This window comes from Salmo trutta, chromosome 14 (genome assembly GCF_901001165.1).
Source record: "Salmo trutta chromosome 14, fSalTru1.1, whole genome shotgun sequence".
In the NCBI taxonomy this organism is placed as follows: domain Eukaryota; kingdom Metazoa; phylum Chordata; class Actinopteri; order Salmoniformes; family Salmonidae; genus Salmo; species Salmo trutta.
Window position 1 is genome coordinate 2,080,184 of NC_042970.1, and position 18,355 is coordinate 2,098,538.

At 43.5% G+C, this 18,355-nt stretch overlaps 1 protein-coding gene across 3 annotated transcripts in view; it reads right to left on the minus strand.

Moving 5' to 3' along the window:
• LOC115207228 (sarcolemmal membrane-associated protein) overlaps positions 1-18,355 on the minus strand; it is a 103,497-nt gene that overhangs the window by 32,268 nt on the left and 52,874 nt on the right. For 2 of the 3 annotated variants that reach the window (XM_029774203.1, XM_029774202.1), the window contains exons 8-11: positions 14,165-14,305; positions 10,135-10,272; positions 9,649-9,817; positions 9,344-9,394 (exon numbers count right to left, since the gene is read on the minus strand). In XM_029774203.1, the coding sequence (XP_029630063.1) occupies positions 9,344-9,394; positions 9,649-9,817; positions 10,135-10,272; positions 14,165-14,305 (499 nt within the window). Of the gene's footprint in view, positions 1-2,667; positions 2,728-9,343; positions 9,395-9,648; positions 9,818-10,134; positions 10,273-14,164; positions 14,306-18,355 lie in introns of all 3 variants that reach the window. The other variant, XM_029774201.1, reaches the window with a different exon arrangement.

The following is an 18,355-nucleotide window of genomic DNA, read 5'->3' on the forward strand; positions in this document are numbered from 1 at the left end:
AAACAAAAAGAGGTATTTGGACATATGGACTTTATCGAAACAAATTTACATTTATTGGGGAACTGGGATTCCTGGGAGTGCATTCCGACGAAGATCATCAAAGGTAAGTGAATATTTATAATATTATTTCTGAGTTTTGTTGACTCCACAAAATGGCGGGTTTGGTTTCGTCTCTGAGCGCTGTACTCAGATTATTGCAAAGTGTGCTTTCGCTGTAAAGGTTTTTGAAATCTGACACAGCGGTTGCATTAAGGAGAAGTGTATCGATAATTCATTGAATAACAGTTTAATATTTTATCAACGTTTATGATGAGTATTTTTGTAAATTGATGTGCTCATTCACCGGACCTTTTGGGAGGCAAAACATTTCTGAACATTACACGCCAATGTAAAATTTTTTTTATTTTATATAAATATGAACTTTATCGAGCAAAACATACATGTATTGTGTAACATGAAGTCCTATGAGTGCCATCTGATGAAGATCATCAAAGGTTAGTGATTAATTTTAGCTGTATTTCTGGTTTTTGTGACGCCTCTCCTTGCTTGGAAAATGGCTGTGTGGTTTTTCTTGTCTAGGTGCTGTCCTACATAATCTAATGCTATGCTTTTGCCGTAAAGCCTTTTTGAAAATCGGACAATGTGGTTGGATTAATGAGAAGATTATCTTTAAAATGGGATATAATAATTGTATGTTTGAGAACGCTAGCGTCCCACATACACAAGACAGTTTAAAACCCACTGGGACTCAGAGCAGGTACGTGAGGAGCTACCTTGTTTAACCTCTCTAGGGTAGGGGGCAGTATTTTCACATCCGGATAAAAAACCTACCCGATTTAATCTGGTTATTACTACTGCCCAGAAACTAGAATATGCATATAATTGTTTGATTTGGATAGAAAACACCCTAAAGTTTCTAAAACTGTTTGAATGGTGTCTGTGAGTATAACAGAACTCATATGGCAGGCAAAAACCTGAGAAGATTCTATACAGGAAGTGCCCTCTCTGACCATTTCTTGGCCTTCTACACTCTCTTAATTGAAAACAAAGGATCTCTGCTGTAATGTGACACTTCCTAAGGCTCCCATAGGCTCTCAGAAGGCGCCAGAACGTTGAATGATGACTTTGCAGCCCCAGGCTGAAAAACAGTAGCGCATTTGGTAAGTGGTCGATCTGAGAACAATGAGACGGGTGTGCGCGTGCACGTGAAGAGTCCATTTTAGATTTTGAGTCTGAACAAAAACAGGGTTTCCCGGTCGGAATATTATTGCTTTTTTACGAGAAAAATCGCATAAAAATTGATTTTAAACAGCGTTTGACATGCTTCGAAGTACGGTAATGGAATATTTAGAAATGTTTTGTCACGATACGCGCCGGCGCGTCACCCTTCGGATAGCGTCTTGAACGCAAGAACAAAACAGAGGATATTTGAACATAACTATGGATTATTTTGAACCAAAACAACATTTGTGGATGAAGTAGAAGTCCTGGGAGTGCATTCTGACGAAGAACAGCAAAGGTAATCCAATTTTTCTTATAGTAAATCTGAGTTTGGTGAGTGCCAAACTTGGTGGGTGTCAAAATAGCTAGCCCGTGATGGCGAGCTATCTACTCAGAATATTGCAAAATGTGCTTTTGCCGAAAAGCTATTTTAAAATCGGACACCGCGATTGCATAAAGGAGTTCTGTATCTATAATTCTTAAAATAATTGTTATGTTTTTTGTGAACGTTTATCGTGAGTAATTTAGTAAATTCACCGGAAGTTTGCGGTGGGTATGCTAGTTCTGAACGTCACATGCTAATGTAAAAAGCTGGTTTTGATATAAATATGAACTTGATTGAACAAAACATGCATGTATTGTATAACAATGTCCTAGGAATGTCATCTGATGAAGATCATCAAAGGTTAGCTGAGGTTTTGGTTTTTGTGACATTATATGCTAGCTTGAAAAATGGGTGTCTGATTATTTCTGGCTGGGTACTCTGCTGACATAATCTAATGTTTTGCTTTCGTTGTAAAGCCTTTTTGAAATAGGACAGTGTGGTTAGATTAACGAGAGTCTTGTCTTTAAAATGGTGTAAAATAGTCATATGTTGGAGAAATTGAAGTAATAGCATTTCTAAGGTATTTGAATATCGCGCCACGGGATTCCACTGGCTGTTGAGTAGGTGGGACGATTTCGTCCCACATACCCTAGAGAGGTTAAAACCCACTGGGACTCAGAGCAGGTACGTGATGAGCTGCCGTGTCTAAAACCAATGCATGGTACTACTAGATGCAAAAGCCTTCACAGATCATTTTGAGGAGAGAGGTGTCAATATTAAAAACATATTGGCTATTACAGCTGACGGTTCCCCGCTATGGTGGGGAAACAAAAGATTCTCAAAGCTGATTGAAGATAAGCTTGGCCACCCTGTGGCTAAACGTCACTATCGTTCACCAACAGAATCTGTGTTACAAGATCAAGCCACTGGTGCTAATGGACAGCGCCTCTGTTTAGTGGGCTATGGAATTATTAGACAATTAACTAGACAATTAGTTGTAATGCACATATGAAAATCATTACCGGCACGCAGATCTTAAGAAATGTTAGGATAAATTGTAAATTGGCACTCCACACAAAAAAAGGTTGCCAACAACTGCCTTAGAGACACGCGTAACTTACCATCAAAGTTAGCTAGCTTGTGCAACGACGAACCCACTGCTTCTTTCAACTGCTTCACAGCTGCAGTGAGATAAAAAAAAACAAAGATCAACGTCATGACATCTGACATGTCACCTCTAGAGAGCTTCTGAGGAGCCGTATCTGGCATGTCACCTCTAGAGAGCTTCTGAGGAGCCGTATCTGGCATGTCACCTCTAGAGAGCTTCTGAGGAGCAGTATCTGAGGAGCAGTATCTGGCATGTCACCTCTAGAGAGCTTCTGAGGAGCAGTATCTGGAATGTCACCGCTAGAGAGCTTCTGAGGAGCAGTATCTGGCATGTCACCTCTAGACAGCTTCTGAGGAGCAGTATCTGAGGAGCAGTATCTGGCATGTCACCTCTAGACAGCTTCTGAGGAGCAGTATCTGAGGAGCAGTATCTGAGGAGCAGTATCTGAGGAGCAGTATCTGAGGAGCAGTATCTGAGGAGCAGTATCTGAGGAGCAGTATCTGAGGAGCAGTATCTGGCATGTCACCTCTAGACAGCTTCTGAGGAGCAGTAGGTAGTCATTTTAATAAGAACAGCAAAACAATGTTTATCACGGCCTGTGAAATGGCTGTAGTCTATATGGTGAGGTCTACAGTCATGGCTCAGGGCAATCACTGATCATGGATTAATTATCCAAAGTAATTCATCATGCTATAATTCTCTCCTGAACATGACACAAAGCTGTCAGAATGTAGTGTTACAGACCGGTGCAGAGAGCGTCATCATTAGCGGATAAACTACAGCACCAAACATGCAACAGGGAAGTTAAACAAGTACAAGAGAGGAACCAAACAGTTAAAGCTAATATCTGGTGAAAAGCTAGAAAGATGGTGTTGGCATGCAGAAAACGACGTGCTATTGTGAATGTCTCAACAGAAGAGAATAAGCCTATGCAATTATATGAAGAAGAAAAAAAAAAAAAAAAAAAAAAAAATGGGGGAAGCATGTTTGAGACAATGAAAGGACGACTTCATTTCTGGATAGTCCTCCACCGTTGAACTACTCCAGTAGCCTGGCCTCAGATCCACTGACAGAGGGTAGCCCTGAGAACACTGCAGTTCCCTTGACAACAGGAGAACACTGGTTCGATCATCATGGTATTTGGTATTTTATTATGGATCCCCACTAAAGCAACAGCTACTCTTCCTGGGGTCCACACAAAACATGACATAATATAGAACATTAATAGACAAGAACAGCTCAAGGACAAAACTACATTTCCATTTAAAAGCGGCTCACATAGCATTACAGTATCAATACATACAAACACTCTGGGTCCAATAGGGGAGCTGCGTTGTGCCGTGAGGTGTTGCTTTATCTGTTTTGTTAAACCAGGTTTGCTGTTCATTTGAGCAATATGAGATGGTACGGAGTTCCATGCAATAATGGCTAAACATAATACCGTACGCTTTCTTGAATTTATTCCGGATTTGGGGACTGTGAAAAGACCCCTGGTGGCATGTCTGGTGGGGTAAGTGTGTGTGTCAGAGCTGTGTGTAAATTGACTATGCAAACAAACTGGGATTTTCAACATATTAATGTTTCTTATAAAAATAAGAAGTGATGCAGTCTGTCTCTCCTCAACTCTGAGCCAAGAGAGACTGGATAGTAAACGTTCCTTTTTCAGGACTGTCTCCAAAGATAATTCCTAAAAATCCAAATAACTTCACAGATCTTCATTGTAAAGGGTTTAAACACTGTTTCCCATGCTTGTTCAATGAACCATAAACAATTAATGAACATGCACCTGTGGCCTATATTAGTATACAGTACTCCAGTCTAGACCAGCAGAACCCTATATTAGTATACAGTACCCAAGTCTAGACCAGCAGAACCCTATATTATTATACAGTACCCCAGTCTAGACCAGCAGAACCCTATATTAGTATACAGTACCCCAGTCTAGACCAGCAGAACCCTATATTAGTATACATTACCCCAGTCTAGACCAGCAGAACCCTATATTATTATACAGTACCCCACCCTAGACCAGCAGAACCCTATTTTAGTATACAGTACCCCACCCTAGACCAGCAGAACCCTATATTAGTATACAGTACCCCACCCTAGACCAGCAGAACCCTATATTAGTATACAGTACCCCAGTCTAGACCAGCAGAACCCTATATCAGTATACAGTACCCCAGTCTAGACCAGCAGAACCCTATATTAATATACAGTACCCCAGTCTACACCAGCAGAACCCTATATTAGTATACAGTACCCAAGTCTAGACCAGCAGAACCCTATATTATTATACAGTACCCCAGTCTAGACCAGCAGAACCCTATATTAGTATACAGTACTCCAGTCTAGACCAGCAGAACCCTATATTAGTATACAGTACCCAAGTCTAGACCAGCAGAACCCTATATTATTATACAGTACCCCAGTCTAGACCAGCAGAACCCTATATTAGTATACAGTACCCTACCCTAGACCAGCAGAACCCTATATTAGTATACAGTACCCCAGTCTAGACCAGCAGAACCCTATATTAGTATACATTACCCCAGTCTAGACCAGCAGAACCCTATATTATTATACAGTACCCCACCCTAGACCAGCAGAACCCTATTTTAGTATACAGTACCCCACCCTAGACCAGCAGAACCCTATATTAGTATACAGTACCCCACCCTAGACCAGCAGAACCCTATATTAGTATACAGTACCCCAGTCTAGACCAGCAGAACCCTATATCAGTATACAGTACCCCAGTCTAGACCAGCAGAACCCTATATTAATATACAGTACCCCAGTCTAGACCAGCAGAACCCTATATTAGTATACAGTACCCCGGTCTAGACCAGCAGAACCCTATATTATTACACAGTACCCCGGTCAAGACCAGCAGAACCCTCTATTAGTATACAGTACCCCACCCTAGACCAGCAGAACCCTATATTAATATACAGTACCCCAGTCTAGACCAGCAGAACCCTATATTAATATACAGTACCCCACCCTAGACCAGCAGAACCCTATATTAGTATACAGTACCCCACCCTAGACCAGCAGAACCCTATATTAATATACAGTACCCCACCCTAGACCAGCAGAACCCTATATTAGTATACAGTACCCCAGTCTAGACCAGCAGAACCCTATATTAGTATACAGTACCCCAGTCTAGACCAGCAGAACCCTATATTATTATACAGTACCCCAGTCTAGACCAGCAGAACCCTATATTAGTATACAGTACCATACCCTAGACCAGCAGAACCCTATATTAGTATACAGTACCCCAGTCTAGACCAGCAGAACCCTATATTAGTATACAGTACCCCACCCTAGACCAGCAGAACCCTATATTAGTATACAGTACCCCAGTCTAGACCAGCAGAACCCTATATTATTATACAGTACCCCACCCTAGACCAGCAGAACCCTATTTTAGTATACAGTACCCCACCCTAGACCAGCAGAACCCTATATTAGTATACAGTACCCCACCCTAGACCAGCAGAACCCTATATTAGTATACAGTACCCCAGTCTAGACCAGCAGAACCCTATATTAGTATACAGTACCCCAGTCTAGACCAGCAGAACCCTATATTAGTATACAGTACCCCGGTCTAGACCAGCAGAACCCTATATTAGTATACAGTACCCCAGTCTAGACCAGCAGAACCCTGTATTAGTATACAGTACCCCAGTCTAGACCAGCAGAACCCTATATTAATATACAGTACCCCAGTCTAGACCAGCAGAACCCTATATTAATATACAATACCCCAGTCTAGACCAGCAGAACCCTATATTAGTATACAGTACCATACCCTAGACCAGCAGAACCCTATATTAGTATACATTACCCCAGTCTAGACCAGCAGAACCCTATATTATTATACAGTACCCCGGTCTAGACCAGCAGAACCCTATATTAATATACAGTACCCCAGTCTAGACCAGCAGAACCCTATATTATTATACAGTACCCCGGTCTAGACCAGCAGAACCCTATTTTAGTATACAGTACCCCACCCTAGACCAGCAGAACCCTATATTAGTATACAGTACCCCACCCTAGACCAGCAGAACTCTATATTAGTATACAGTACCCCAGTCTAGACCAGCAGAACCCTATATTAGTATACAGTACCCCAGTCTAGACCAGCAGAACCCTATATTAGTATACAGTACCCCAGTCTAGACCAGCAGAACCCTATATTAGTATACAGTACCCCAGTCTAGACCAGCAGAACCCTATATTAGTATACAGTACCCCATTCTAGACCAGCAGAACCCTATATTAGTATACGGTACCCCGGTCTAGACCAGCAGAACCCTATATTAGTATACAGTACCCCAGTCTAGACCAGCAGAACCCTATATTAATATACAGTACCCCAGTCTAGACCAGCAGAACCCTATATTAGTATACAGTACCCCAGTCTAGACCAGCAGAACCCTATATTAGTATACAGTACCCCAGTCTAGACCAGCAGAACCCTATATTAGTATACAGTACCTCAGTCTAGACCAGCAGAACCCTATATTAGTATACAGTACCCCAGTCTAGACCAGCAGAACCCTATATTAGTATACAGTACCCCGGTCTAGACCAGCAGAACCCTATATTATTACACAGTACCCCGGTCTAGACCAGCAGAACCCTATATTAGTATACAGTACCCCACCCTAGACCAGCAGAACCCTATATTAGTATACAGTACCCCAGTCTAGACCAGCAGAACCCTATATTAGTACAGACCCCACCCTAGACCAGCAGAACCCTATATTAGTATACAGTACCCCAGTCTAGACCAGCAGAACCCTATATTAGTATACAGTACCCCAGTCTAGACCAGCAGAACCCTATATTAGTATACAGTACCCCAGTCTAGACCAGCAGAACCCTATATTAGTATACAGTACCCCAGTCTAGACCAGCAGAACCCTATATTAGTATACAGTACCCCAGTCTAGACCAGCAGAACCCTATATTAGTATACAGTACCCCAGTCTAGACCAGCAGAACCCTATATTAGTATACAGTACCCCACCCTAGACCAGCAGAACCCTATATTAGTATACAGTACCCCGGTCTAGACCAGCAGAACCCTATATTAGTATACAGTACCCCAGTCTAGACCAGCAGAACCCTATATTAGTATACAGTACCCCGGTCTAGACCAGCAGAACCCTATTAAAACATCCTATTGCAGAACCTATATTTGTATGCAATACTCAACAAAAATCAATGCAACATGCAACAATTTCAACGATTTTACAATTCATACAAGTGAATTGAAATAAATATATATTAGGCCCTAATCTATAGATTTGACATGACTGAGCAGGGACGCAGCCATAGGCCCAGCCCTTGGGAGCCAGGCCCAGACAATCAGAATGAGTTTTTCGAAGCAAAGGGCTTTATACTCCCCCGACCAGACGATCCCGCAGGTTTAGAAGCCAGACGTGGAGGTCCTGGGCTGACGTGGCTACACGTGGTCAGCGGTACTGAGGCCGGTTGGACGTACTGCTACATTTTCTAAAACAACGTTGGAGGCGGCTTATGGTAGAGAAATGAACAAATTCTCTTGCAACAGCTCTGGTGGACATTCCTTCAGTCAGCATGCCATTTGCACGCTCCCTCAACTTGAGACATCTGTGGCATTGTGGTGTAAAAACTTCACATTTTAGAGTGGCCTTCTATTGTCCCCAGCACAAGGTGCACCTGTGTAATGATCACGCTGTTAAATTAGCTTCTGGATATGCCACAGGTGGATGGATTATCTTGGCAAAGGAGACATGCTCACTAACAGGGACGTAAACAAATTTGTAACCAAAGGTTTTTGTGCTACTGCAAAATTGATGGGATCTTTTATTTCAGCTCATGTATCTTACTGCCCATCCCATACAGTATCGTGGTTACTCCTACTGCATATCCCATACAGTATCATGGTTACTCCTACTGCACACCCCATACAGTATCATGGTTACTCCTACTGCCCATCCTATACAGTATCATGGTTACTCCTACTGCATATCCTATACAGTATCATGGTTACTCCTACTGCCCATCCCATACAGTATCATGGTTACTCCTACTGCATATCCCATACAGTATCATGGTTACTCCTACTGCATATCCCATACAGTATCATGGTTACTCCTACTGCATATCCCATACAGTATCATGGTTACTCCTACTGCCCATCCCATACAGTATCGTGGTTACTCCTACTGCATATCCCATACAGTATCGTGGTTACTCCTACTGCATATCCCATACAGTATCATGGTTACTCCTACTGCATATCCCATACAGTATCATGGTTACTCCTACTGCATATCTCATACAGTATCATGGTTACTCCTACTGCCCATCCCATACAGTATCATGGTTACTCCTAGTGCATATCCCATACAGTATCATGGTTACTCCTACTGCCGACCCCATACAGTATCATGGTTACTCCTACTGCACACCCCATACAGTATCAGATCTCCCAACACAGAAACACAGAGCCTGGGTACAGCAGGATTCTTACATGCTTGATAAACAACCAATATCTACAGTAACCAGCAGCTAGCTAATGTTCACACAGAACACAAGAAGCAAGACTGACGGAAAAGGCCGGCCCACCCAGACCGCCGGCCCACCCAGACCGCCGGCCCACCCAGACCGCCACTCACCTAAACTGTTGTTGTCCTTGATGCTTTTCTCTTGCAGCTGTTCTAAACCAACTGGAAACAACAACAACAATAGATTAGAGAGAATGTGGAGTGACTAAAACAAGCCAATCCTAGATCACCCGTTTCCCCTGCTGGGTTTGGTTAGGGAAAACTCTTCCCCACACAGTGACATTTCAGCAGTCATAAATCGAGAGGAGATTTAACCCATAACCCATGGCATCTTTCATGACTACGCAGCAAAGGTCTGCAGCACCAGTGTGTGTGTGTGTGTGTGTGTGTGTGTGTGTGTGTGTGTGTTATATCACCTTGCAGGGCGGTGAGGCGTTCGTTAGAGAAGTCGTTATCAGCCTGTAAGGCCTCGATACGGGCCTGCAGAGCCAGCTCCTTCTCCTCCAGCTCATCAATACAAAGCTGGAGATCCTTCTTCTCCAGCTGACCCTTCTGATTCAACTCCTCCCGACGACCCTCCGCCAGCTACACACAGAAACAAAACACACACGAAATTATGCTATGGGTACTTTTTGGTTGGGGTTGGTCACTAAAATAGCAATATCACTCATCTCTGCCACATCAAGTCAAGGCTTATTCCACATCCCCAAACCCTGGCACTTTTCTCAAGGAATCCTTACTCCATTTCCTGGATCCTATCTCCTCGTCTCTTTCTCCAAAACCCATAGGAGAAGATCATAGGGGAAGGACCCTGTACCTTCTCTCCAGTACAGGTGAGAAGGAGGCAAGGAGATAGGAAGTGAGGAATAAAGCGAATTGAGATAGAGGCCTCTGACCACTACCTTTATCTTGTCAGTGAGGTCCTTGATCTCGTTGATGGCTCCGTTGTATTTATTAGCCAGTTCTCTCAGCTCTTCATGGTTCCTCTCCTTCATCTCCTTCAGATGGGAACACTCATCCTCCGTGTTACTGAGAGATCTCTGGAGGAATCACATCAGATACACAACACATTCATTCATCTCCTTCAGGTGGGAACCCTCATCCTCCGTGTTACTGAGGCTTCGCTAAAAGGAAAAAAAATCACAGGAGACCCATCATAAATATGGAACTCCACCCAGCCCGCAGTCAGCCAGGACAAGCTTAATCATGTATTTAACCACTCCACCCAGCCCGCAGTCAGCCAGGACAAGCTTAATCATGTATTTAACCACTCCACCCAGCCCGCAGTCAGTCAGCCAGGACAAGCTTAATCATGTTTTTAACCACTCCACCTAGCCTACAGTCAGCCAGGACAAGCTTAATCATGTATTTTACCATGTCTAATAGACAAATGTTGGAAAATGTTTAGCAACATTGTGCTGTACTGAACAGGCCCCAGCCAGGTATGAAGGTCTGTCTCACCTCGTCCTCTGACAGCTTCCTGACCACCTCTACCTAGTCTCAAATCTAACCCGAAATCTAACTCTAAATCTAATCCAGTTCATTTTGGAACATTGCTGTGGGCACAGCCAAACAACGGAAGCAATGGATTCGACTTTACTTCCTTACTGCAGTGCCAGTGGCAAACTTACCAAGAGTCAATTATTAGAAAGAGTCAATTTCTAGATTATAAAGGGTCAAATATACAAGTCTAAGTGTCATTTTATATTAATTGAATTGAAGTTGGCATGAAAAAGTTTTGAGTTTATGCCGCGACCGTTAGTGGTAGATGGTGGCATTCTGTCATTGCACCACACTATCACAAGGGGGAGTTAGAACGCTGATCTATCAGTAGTCTAAACTGTGGCACAAATGATCTTTTCATAAATTAATGGAGGTGTTTTCAGTCTGAGAATCTCTCTTCTGGCACTAGAGTCCAGCATCGGGCAACAATAACAAACTGTCAGTGGTCCTGGAATTAAGAGAGCTTGGGTAAATACAAATGGGGGAATGTCACTTGACATGTGGACTGACGATTTTTGAAAAATAGGCACAGTGTGCTTTTGGTTTCTCTCCCACTAAAAACAGAAAGAAATCATTCTAAATAACAAACTGTCTGTATTTACCACAGAGTGAAAGAGTGATAGCCCCTCTATATAAAGTGAGTTTCTGAAACACGGAGTCCTTCTTTGCTGACTTGAAGAAGAAACTGAATGAAAGAGTCCAGCGAGGATTTGTCAGCATAAAGCTGAGTAACTCCCTCATTCTTGGCTTTGGATCAAAATAATTAAGTACCAACATTCTTTCTGATAGTCTTGAATAAAGAAATGTTTTGACCAAGTTCATCTGCTCGTGTGTGTGTTCAATTATTTATTTGTGACATTGTGGTTACAATGAAGAATGTAAACAAAATAAATCCTATTCATAATGAATCAGATGTGTGTTGCAAGCTTCATTTCCCTTTTTTTGTACTCATTTTATCTCCAGCATCACTCTCCACCTCATGGCCTCAAACTGCACCATTTTGTTTCACTCCGTCGCCCACACGCACTTTAAACATTTGGATAATAAAGCATTGAAAGGCTGACATTGGTTGATTTTAATACTTCTGGATAGACAAATTTCTAACTCCAACCATAACTTTTTAACATTCCCAGAAGGCAGATTATTATAACCTACCGCAGGTCTAAAACCTGTGTGTTTAACCTTCTGAATGAATGATTATATTGAAGATAGAAGCAGCCTCTTAATGAGATCCGAGAGCCCATCTGTTATTATATTATTAACCCTGCATTATAATTATATAAAAGCCCCTTAGATATTCCCTGTAAGGTTTCACATTTCTAAATCAATATCACAAACCAGATTTGCCCCCATGGATATTAAATTTAGAATCCTTCAACCCTCTAAATTTAATTAGATCTACAGGGACATTTTATTGCTCTGCAAGTATTTTCATTTTAAAATCCGCCTCTTAAATCAGTTCTGAGAGCCGTGTCATTCCAATTATTATTGGATTATTCACCATGGCAACCACTTGTTAGGAAAAAATGTAAAATGATGTGCGTAATTAAAAAAAATAGAATACAATAATATATTTGTACCACTAGATACGGTGTTTATTTACAGTAGTGATGACAGCTCGAGGCATTTTGTTTTTCACAAGCGTAGCAGGCTGTGAATTTTGAAAACGACGTTTCCATGATGAGCTATTAGCAGGACAATAGACTGTCCTCTTGTATAGGTTGGTGAGTCTAACAGCTCGGCTACTGTAGTCCCCAATTTACAATGTATTAAATACTCTAAAATGTATTCTACCAATAACACAGTCCAATGAGGAACGGCTACAATAACACAGTCCAATGAGAAATGGCTACAATAACACAGTCCAATGAGAAATGTATTGTTTTCAAGTGAACACACAATTACTGTCAATACGCTGTAAACTGATGCAGGATCACTTGAATAACCACTCACACATCTTGTTTGGTTTCATGCTGAACTGCCTACAGCCAAGTCACGCAACCATCCGGATCAGTCTGGGTCCGTTCTCACTGGGCCTGGTCACGCAACCATCCGGATCAGTCTGGGTCCGTTCTCACTGGGCCTGGTCACGCAACCATCCGGATCAGTCTGGGTCCGTTCTCACTGGGCCTGGTCACGCAACCATCCGGATCAGTCTGGGTCCGTTCTCACTGGGCCTGGTCACGCAACCATCCGGATCAGTCTGGGTCCGTTCTCACTGGGCCTGGTCACGCAACCATTCAGATCAGTCTGGGTCCGTTCTCCACAGTTCAGAAGGTCCAGAAAGCTACAGTAGCAGGAAACTCATATGGTGTATTTTGTCAGGATGTAGGCCAGTGTTAACTACAGGAAAATATGGGCTTCTTCTTTCCAACTCCCCGCCTGTTAATGCTGTAGCGTATTCTACATTCAGCGAGCAAGAGAAAGCATGCATCTCTCCTCCAATAGGCTGTTAGCAGGCTAACGAACATGGTAATTGCGCAACAGAAAAATGAAGACAGACGTAGCCTATATGCTTCTTATTCAGGATATGATACGCATATTATCCCAGAATTATCCCAGAAAAGCTCAATGTTTGGCTTAATACTGCAAAGAATATATCCAGTCAATTTACACAGTGACAGAAAAAAACGCTGATCAGATCATGAAATCCAAGGTAGCTACTCCATGTGCTCTCCCCAGGCTGAGTGGTCTCCCTCCCAGGCCAAGGGGTCCAAGGTAGCTCCATGTACTCTCCCCAGGCTGAGTGGTCTCCCTCCCAGGCCAAGGGGTCCAAGGTAGCTCCATGTACTCTCCCCAGGCTGAGTGGTCTCCCTCCTAGGCCAAGGGGTCCAAGGTAGCTCCATGTACTCTCCCCAGGCTGAGTGGTCTCCCTCCCAGGCCAAGGGGTCCAAGGTAGCTCCATGTGCTCTCCCCAGGCTGAGTGGTCTCCCTCCCAGGCCCCAGGTTCAAGGTCCAAAAGCTACCATAATTTAGGGCCAACAAATGTATCCTACCCAGGCTACAAAAACAATGTACTGAAGAATGTTTGAATCATTTTCAAGTGAGTACAAAACTCTACTCTAGGCTGGAAACTGCAGTGAATAACCCATGTCATTTGAATAAGTCTGGTGTTTTGAATAAGTCTGGTGTTTTGAATAAGTCTGGTGTTTTGAATGCATATTCATTTAGAAATAAGTGCATCTAGATCGCCTGATTGGGCAACCAATCGGGCGGGTTATGGGTTTTTTCCTCAGCAGTTTAGCCTAAAACAGGTCCAGGCACATAAGCAGGACAATAATACGGTATATCAGCTAATTTCTAGAGGCGCATATTCATTAAAACAACGCATTTGCATGGAATAGGTTGTATCCGCTGTTTCCACGTTTGGCTTCCGTGCTTTAAAAGCGCTAGAAAATAAGGTGGATTGAACAGGTAGGTCAGTCTCACCTCAACCTCTGACAGCTTCCTAGCCACCTCTATCTTCTCCTGTAGGACCCTCCTCAGGGACTCTTTGGCAGTAATCTCATAGTTGTGTTTGTCTTCCTGCAGAGTTACCAGCTCGTTATGCATCCCATCCTCCGTTTGGTTCTGAAGAGAGAGAGAGGGAGAGAGAGAGAGAGAGAGAGAGGGAGGGAGAGAGAAAAAGAGGGAGAGAGAAAAAGACGTCCCCTCAAAATAACTCTTAACCAAATACATGACAAAAGATGCATGTCTATTAGTATGTCCATAGTTCTACTTGTCTATTAGTATGTCAAAGTCATACTATGAAATAACACATATGGAATCATGTAGTTTGGGGCGGCAGGTAGCCTAGAGGTTAGAACTTTGGGCCAGTAACAAAGGTTGCTGGATCAAATCCCCGGGCTGACAAGGTAAAAATCTGTCATTCTTACAATTCCCGGTAGGCCGTCATTGTAAATAAGAATTTGTTTTTAACTGACTTGCCTAGTTAAATAAAAGGTAAAAAAATAAAAAATAAATAAAGTGTTAAACAAAGAGATTCTTCAAAGTAGCCACCCTTTGACTTGATGACAGCTTGCACACTCTTGGCATTCTCTCAACCAGCTTCACCTGGAATATTTTTTCCAACAGTCTTGAAGGAGTTCCCACACATGCTGGCTGCTTCTCCTTCACTCCGCGGTCCAACTCATCCCAATTGGGTTGAGGTCAGGGGATTGTGGAGGCCAGGTCATCTGATGCAGCACTCCATCACTCTCCTTCTTGGTCAAATAGCCCTTACACAGCCTAAAGGTGTGTTGGGTCACTGTCCTGTTGAAAAACAAATGATAGTCCCCACTAAGCGTAAACCAGATGGATGTCGTATCGCTGCAGAATGCTGTGGTAGCCATGCTGGTTAAGTGTGCCTTGAATTCTAAATAAATCACTGTCACCAGCAAAGCACCCCCACACCATCACACCTCCACCTCCATACGGAGATCATCCGCTCACCCACACCGCGTCTCACAAAGACACAGCGGTTGGAACCAAAAATCTCAAATTTTGACTCCTCAGAACAAAGGACAGATTTCCACCGGTCTAATGTCTATTGCTCGTGTTTCTTGGCCCAAGCAAGTCTCTTCTTATTATTGGTGTCCTTTGGCAGTGGTTTCTTTGCAGCATTTTGACCATGAAGGCCTGATTCAGACAGTCTCCTCTGAACAGATGATGTTGAGATGTGTCTGTTACTTGAACTCTGTGAAGTGTTTATTTGGGCTGCATTTTCTGAGGCTGGTAACTCTAATGAACTTATCTTCTGCAGCAGAGGTAACTAGATGGCTTCCAAGATGGCGTAGCAGTTCAGACGTCCTGTCGTGTCCCGTGTATATATATATATATATTTACATATTTTTTCTTCACTTATCTTTTTACATTTTTTTTTATTCTAAATACTCAACCTCAAAGCACTCTCCTGCAACCCGCCTCATCAATTTAAAAAAAAAAAAGAAAGTATTATTTACCTCATCTGAATTCCACGACAGAAGCTAGCCAGAGGTTAGCCATTTTCACTGGCTAACGTTGAAGTTCAGCTAGCTACGGTTAGCTGTCCTCAGCTATCCATTAGCTCGAAAAGCTATCGCCAGTTTTTGTACAGCGCGACTCAGACCAGAGCATATCGGACCTATTCTCTCTCCTTTCCTCGATTTCTACCGCAGGCTCTGGACATTTACACCTGGATCTTGCAGCTAACTAGCTGCTACCTGAGTGACTATTGGCAACGTCGGTCTCGGAATTAACACACACTATTACGGAGCTAGCTAGCTAGCCAGCTGAAGAATTCCGTCAGCCACTCGTGGGCTATTCCTGAGCTAGCCAGCTGAAGTGTCTCCTGGGCTACAACTCACCTATCCTGACCCGTTTTACTGCCGATGCGGAGCCCCATTGGGTCTTCACGACTGGATCACCGACGTTATCTGCCCGAGGGAGTTGTCCAACTGGCCCCTCCGTCGCGACGTAACCTGATCGCCCATCTGCGGCCAGCTAATCGTTAGCTGTCTTTTCGGCTGCGATCTGAATAGGTCTGTCGGACACTTTTCTTGGGCCACTATAACTAACTATTTTGCCAACTTGGACAGGTCCCCCCTTCCACACGGAACCCCACTAACCCACAGACGGAAACGCACGAGGCTGCTAAAAACAGACCTCCCTCCCATCTTCCACCAGCTTGCTACCTATGGCCCGGCTAGCTGTCTGAATCTCACTGGACCCTCTGATCACTCGGCTAAGCATGCCTCTCCTTAATGTCAATATGCCTTGTCCATTGCTGTTCTGGTTAGTGTTTATTGGCTTATTTCACTGTAGAGCCTCTAGCCCTGCTCATTATACCTTATCCAACCTCTCAGTTCCTCCACCCACACATGCTATGACATCTTCTGGTTTCAATGATGTTTCTAGAGACAATATCTCTCTCATAATCACTAAATGCCTAGGTTTACCTCCTCTGTACTCACATCCCACCATACCTTTGTCTGTACATTATACCTTGAAGCTATTTTATCGCCCCCAGATACCTGCTCCTTTTTCTCTCTATTCTGGACGTCACAGACGACCAATTCTTATAGCTTTTAGCCGTACCCTCATACTTATTCTTCTCTGTTCCGCTGGGGATGTAGAGGTGAATCCAGGCCCTGCAGTGCCTGGCTCCACACCTACTCCCCAGGCGCTCTCTTTTGATGACTTCTGTAACCGTAATAGCCTTGGTTTCATGCATGTTAACATTAGAAGCCTCCTCCCTAAGTTTGTTTTATTCACTGCTTTAGCACACTCTGCCAACCCGGATGTCCTAGCTGTGTCTGAATCTTGGCTTAGGAAGTCCACCAAAAACTGTGAAATCTTCATCCCTAACTACAACGTTTTCAGACAAGATAGAACGACCAAAGGGGGCGGTGTTGCAATCTACTGCAGAGATAGCTTGCAGAGTTCTGTCCTGCTATCCAGGTCTGTACCCAAACAATTTGAACTTCTACTTTTAAAAATCCACCTCTCCAAAAACAAGTCTCTCACAGTTGCCGCCTGCTATAGACCCCCCTCGGCCCCTAGCTGTGCTCTGGACACCATATGTGAACTGATTGCCCCCCATCTATCTTCAGAGCTCGTGCTACTAGGCGACCTAAACTGGGACATGCTTAACACCCCAGCCATTCTACAATCCAAGCTTGATGCCCTCAATCTCACACAAATTATTAATGAACCCACCAGGTACAACCCCAAAGCCGCAAACACTGGCACCCTCATAGATATCATCCTAACCAATGTGCCCTCTAATTACACCTCTGCTGTTTTCAACCAAGATCTCAGCGATCACTGCCTCATTGCCTGCACCCGTAATGGGTCAGCGGTCAAACGACCTCCACTCATCACTGTCAAACGCTCCCTGAAACATTTCAACGAGCAAGCCTTTCTAATCGACCTGGCCCTGGTATCCTGGAAGGATATTGACCTCATCCCGTCAGTAGAGGATGCCTGGTTATTTTTTTAAAATGCCTTCCTCTCCATCTTAAATAAGCATGCCCCTTTCAAGAAATTTAGAACCAGGAACAGATATAGCCCTTGGTTCTCCCCAGACCTGACTGCCCTTAACCAACACAAAAATATCCTGTGGCGTTCTGCATTAGCATCGAACTGCCCCCGCGATATGCAACTTTTTAGGGAAGTTAGAAACCAATACACACAGGCAGTTAGAAACGCCAAGGCTAGCTTTTTCAAACAGAAATTTGCTTCGTGCAACTCCAACTCTAAAAAGTTCTGGGACATTGTAAAGTCCATGGAGAATAAGAACACCTCCTCCCAACTGCCCACTGCACTGAGGATAGGAAACTCTGTCACCACCGATAAGCCCACTATAATTGAGAATTTCAATAAGCATTTTTCTACGGCTGGCCATGCTTTCCACCTAACTACCCCTACTGCATTCAACAGCACTGCACCCCCCACAGCTACTCGCCCAAGCCTCCCCCATTTCTCCTTCTCCCAAATCCATTCAGCTGATGTTCTGAAAGAGCTGCAAAATCTGGACCCCTACAAATCAGCTGGGCTTGACAATCTGGACCCTTTCTTTCTAAAATTATCTGCCGAAATTATTGCAACCCCTATTACTAGCCTGTTCAACCTCTCTTTCGTGTCGTCTGAGATTCCCACAGA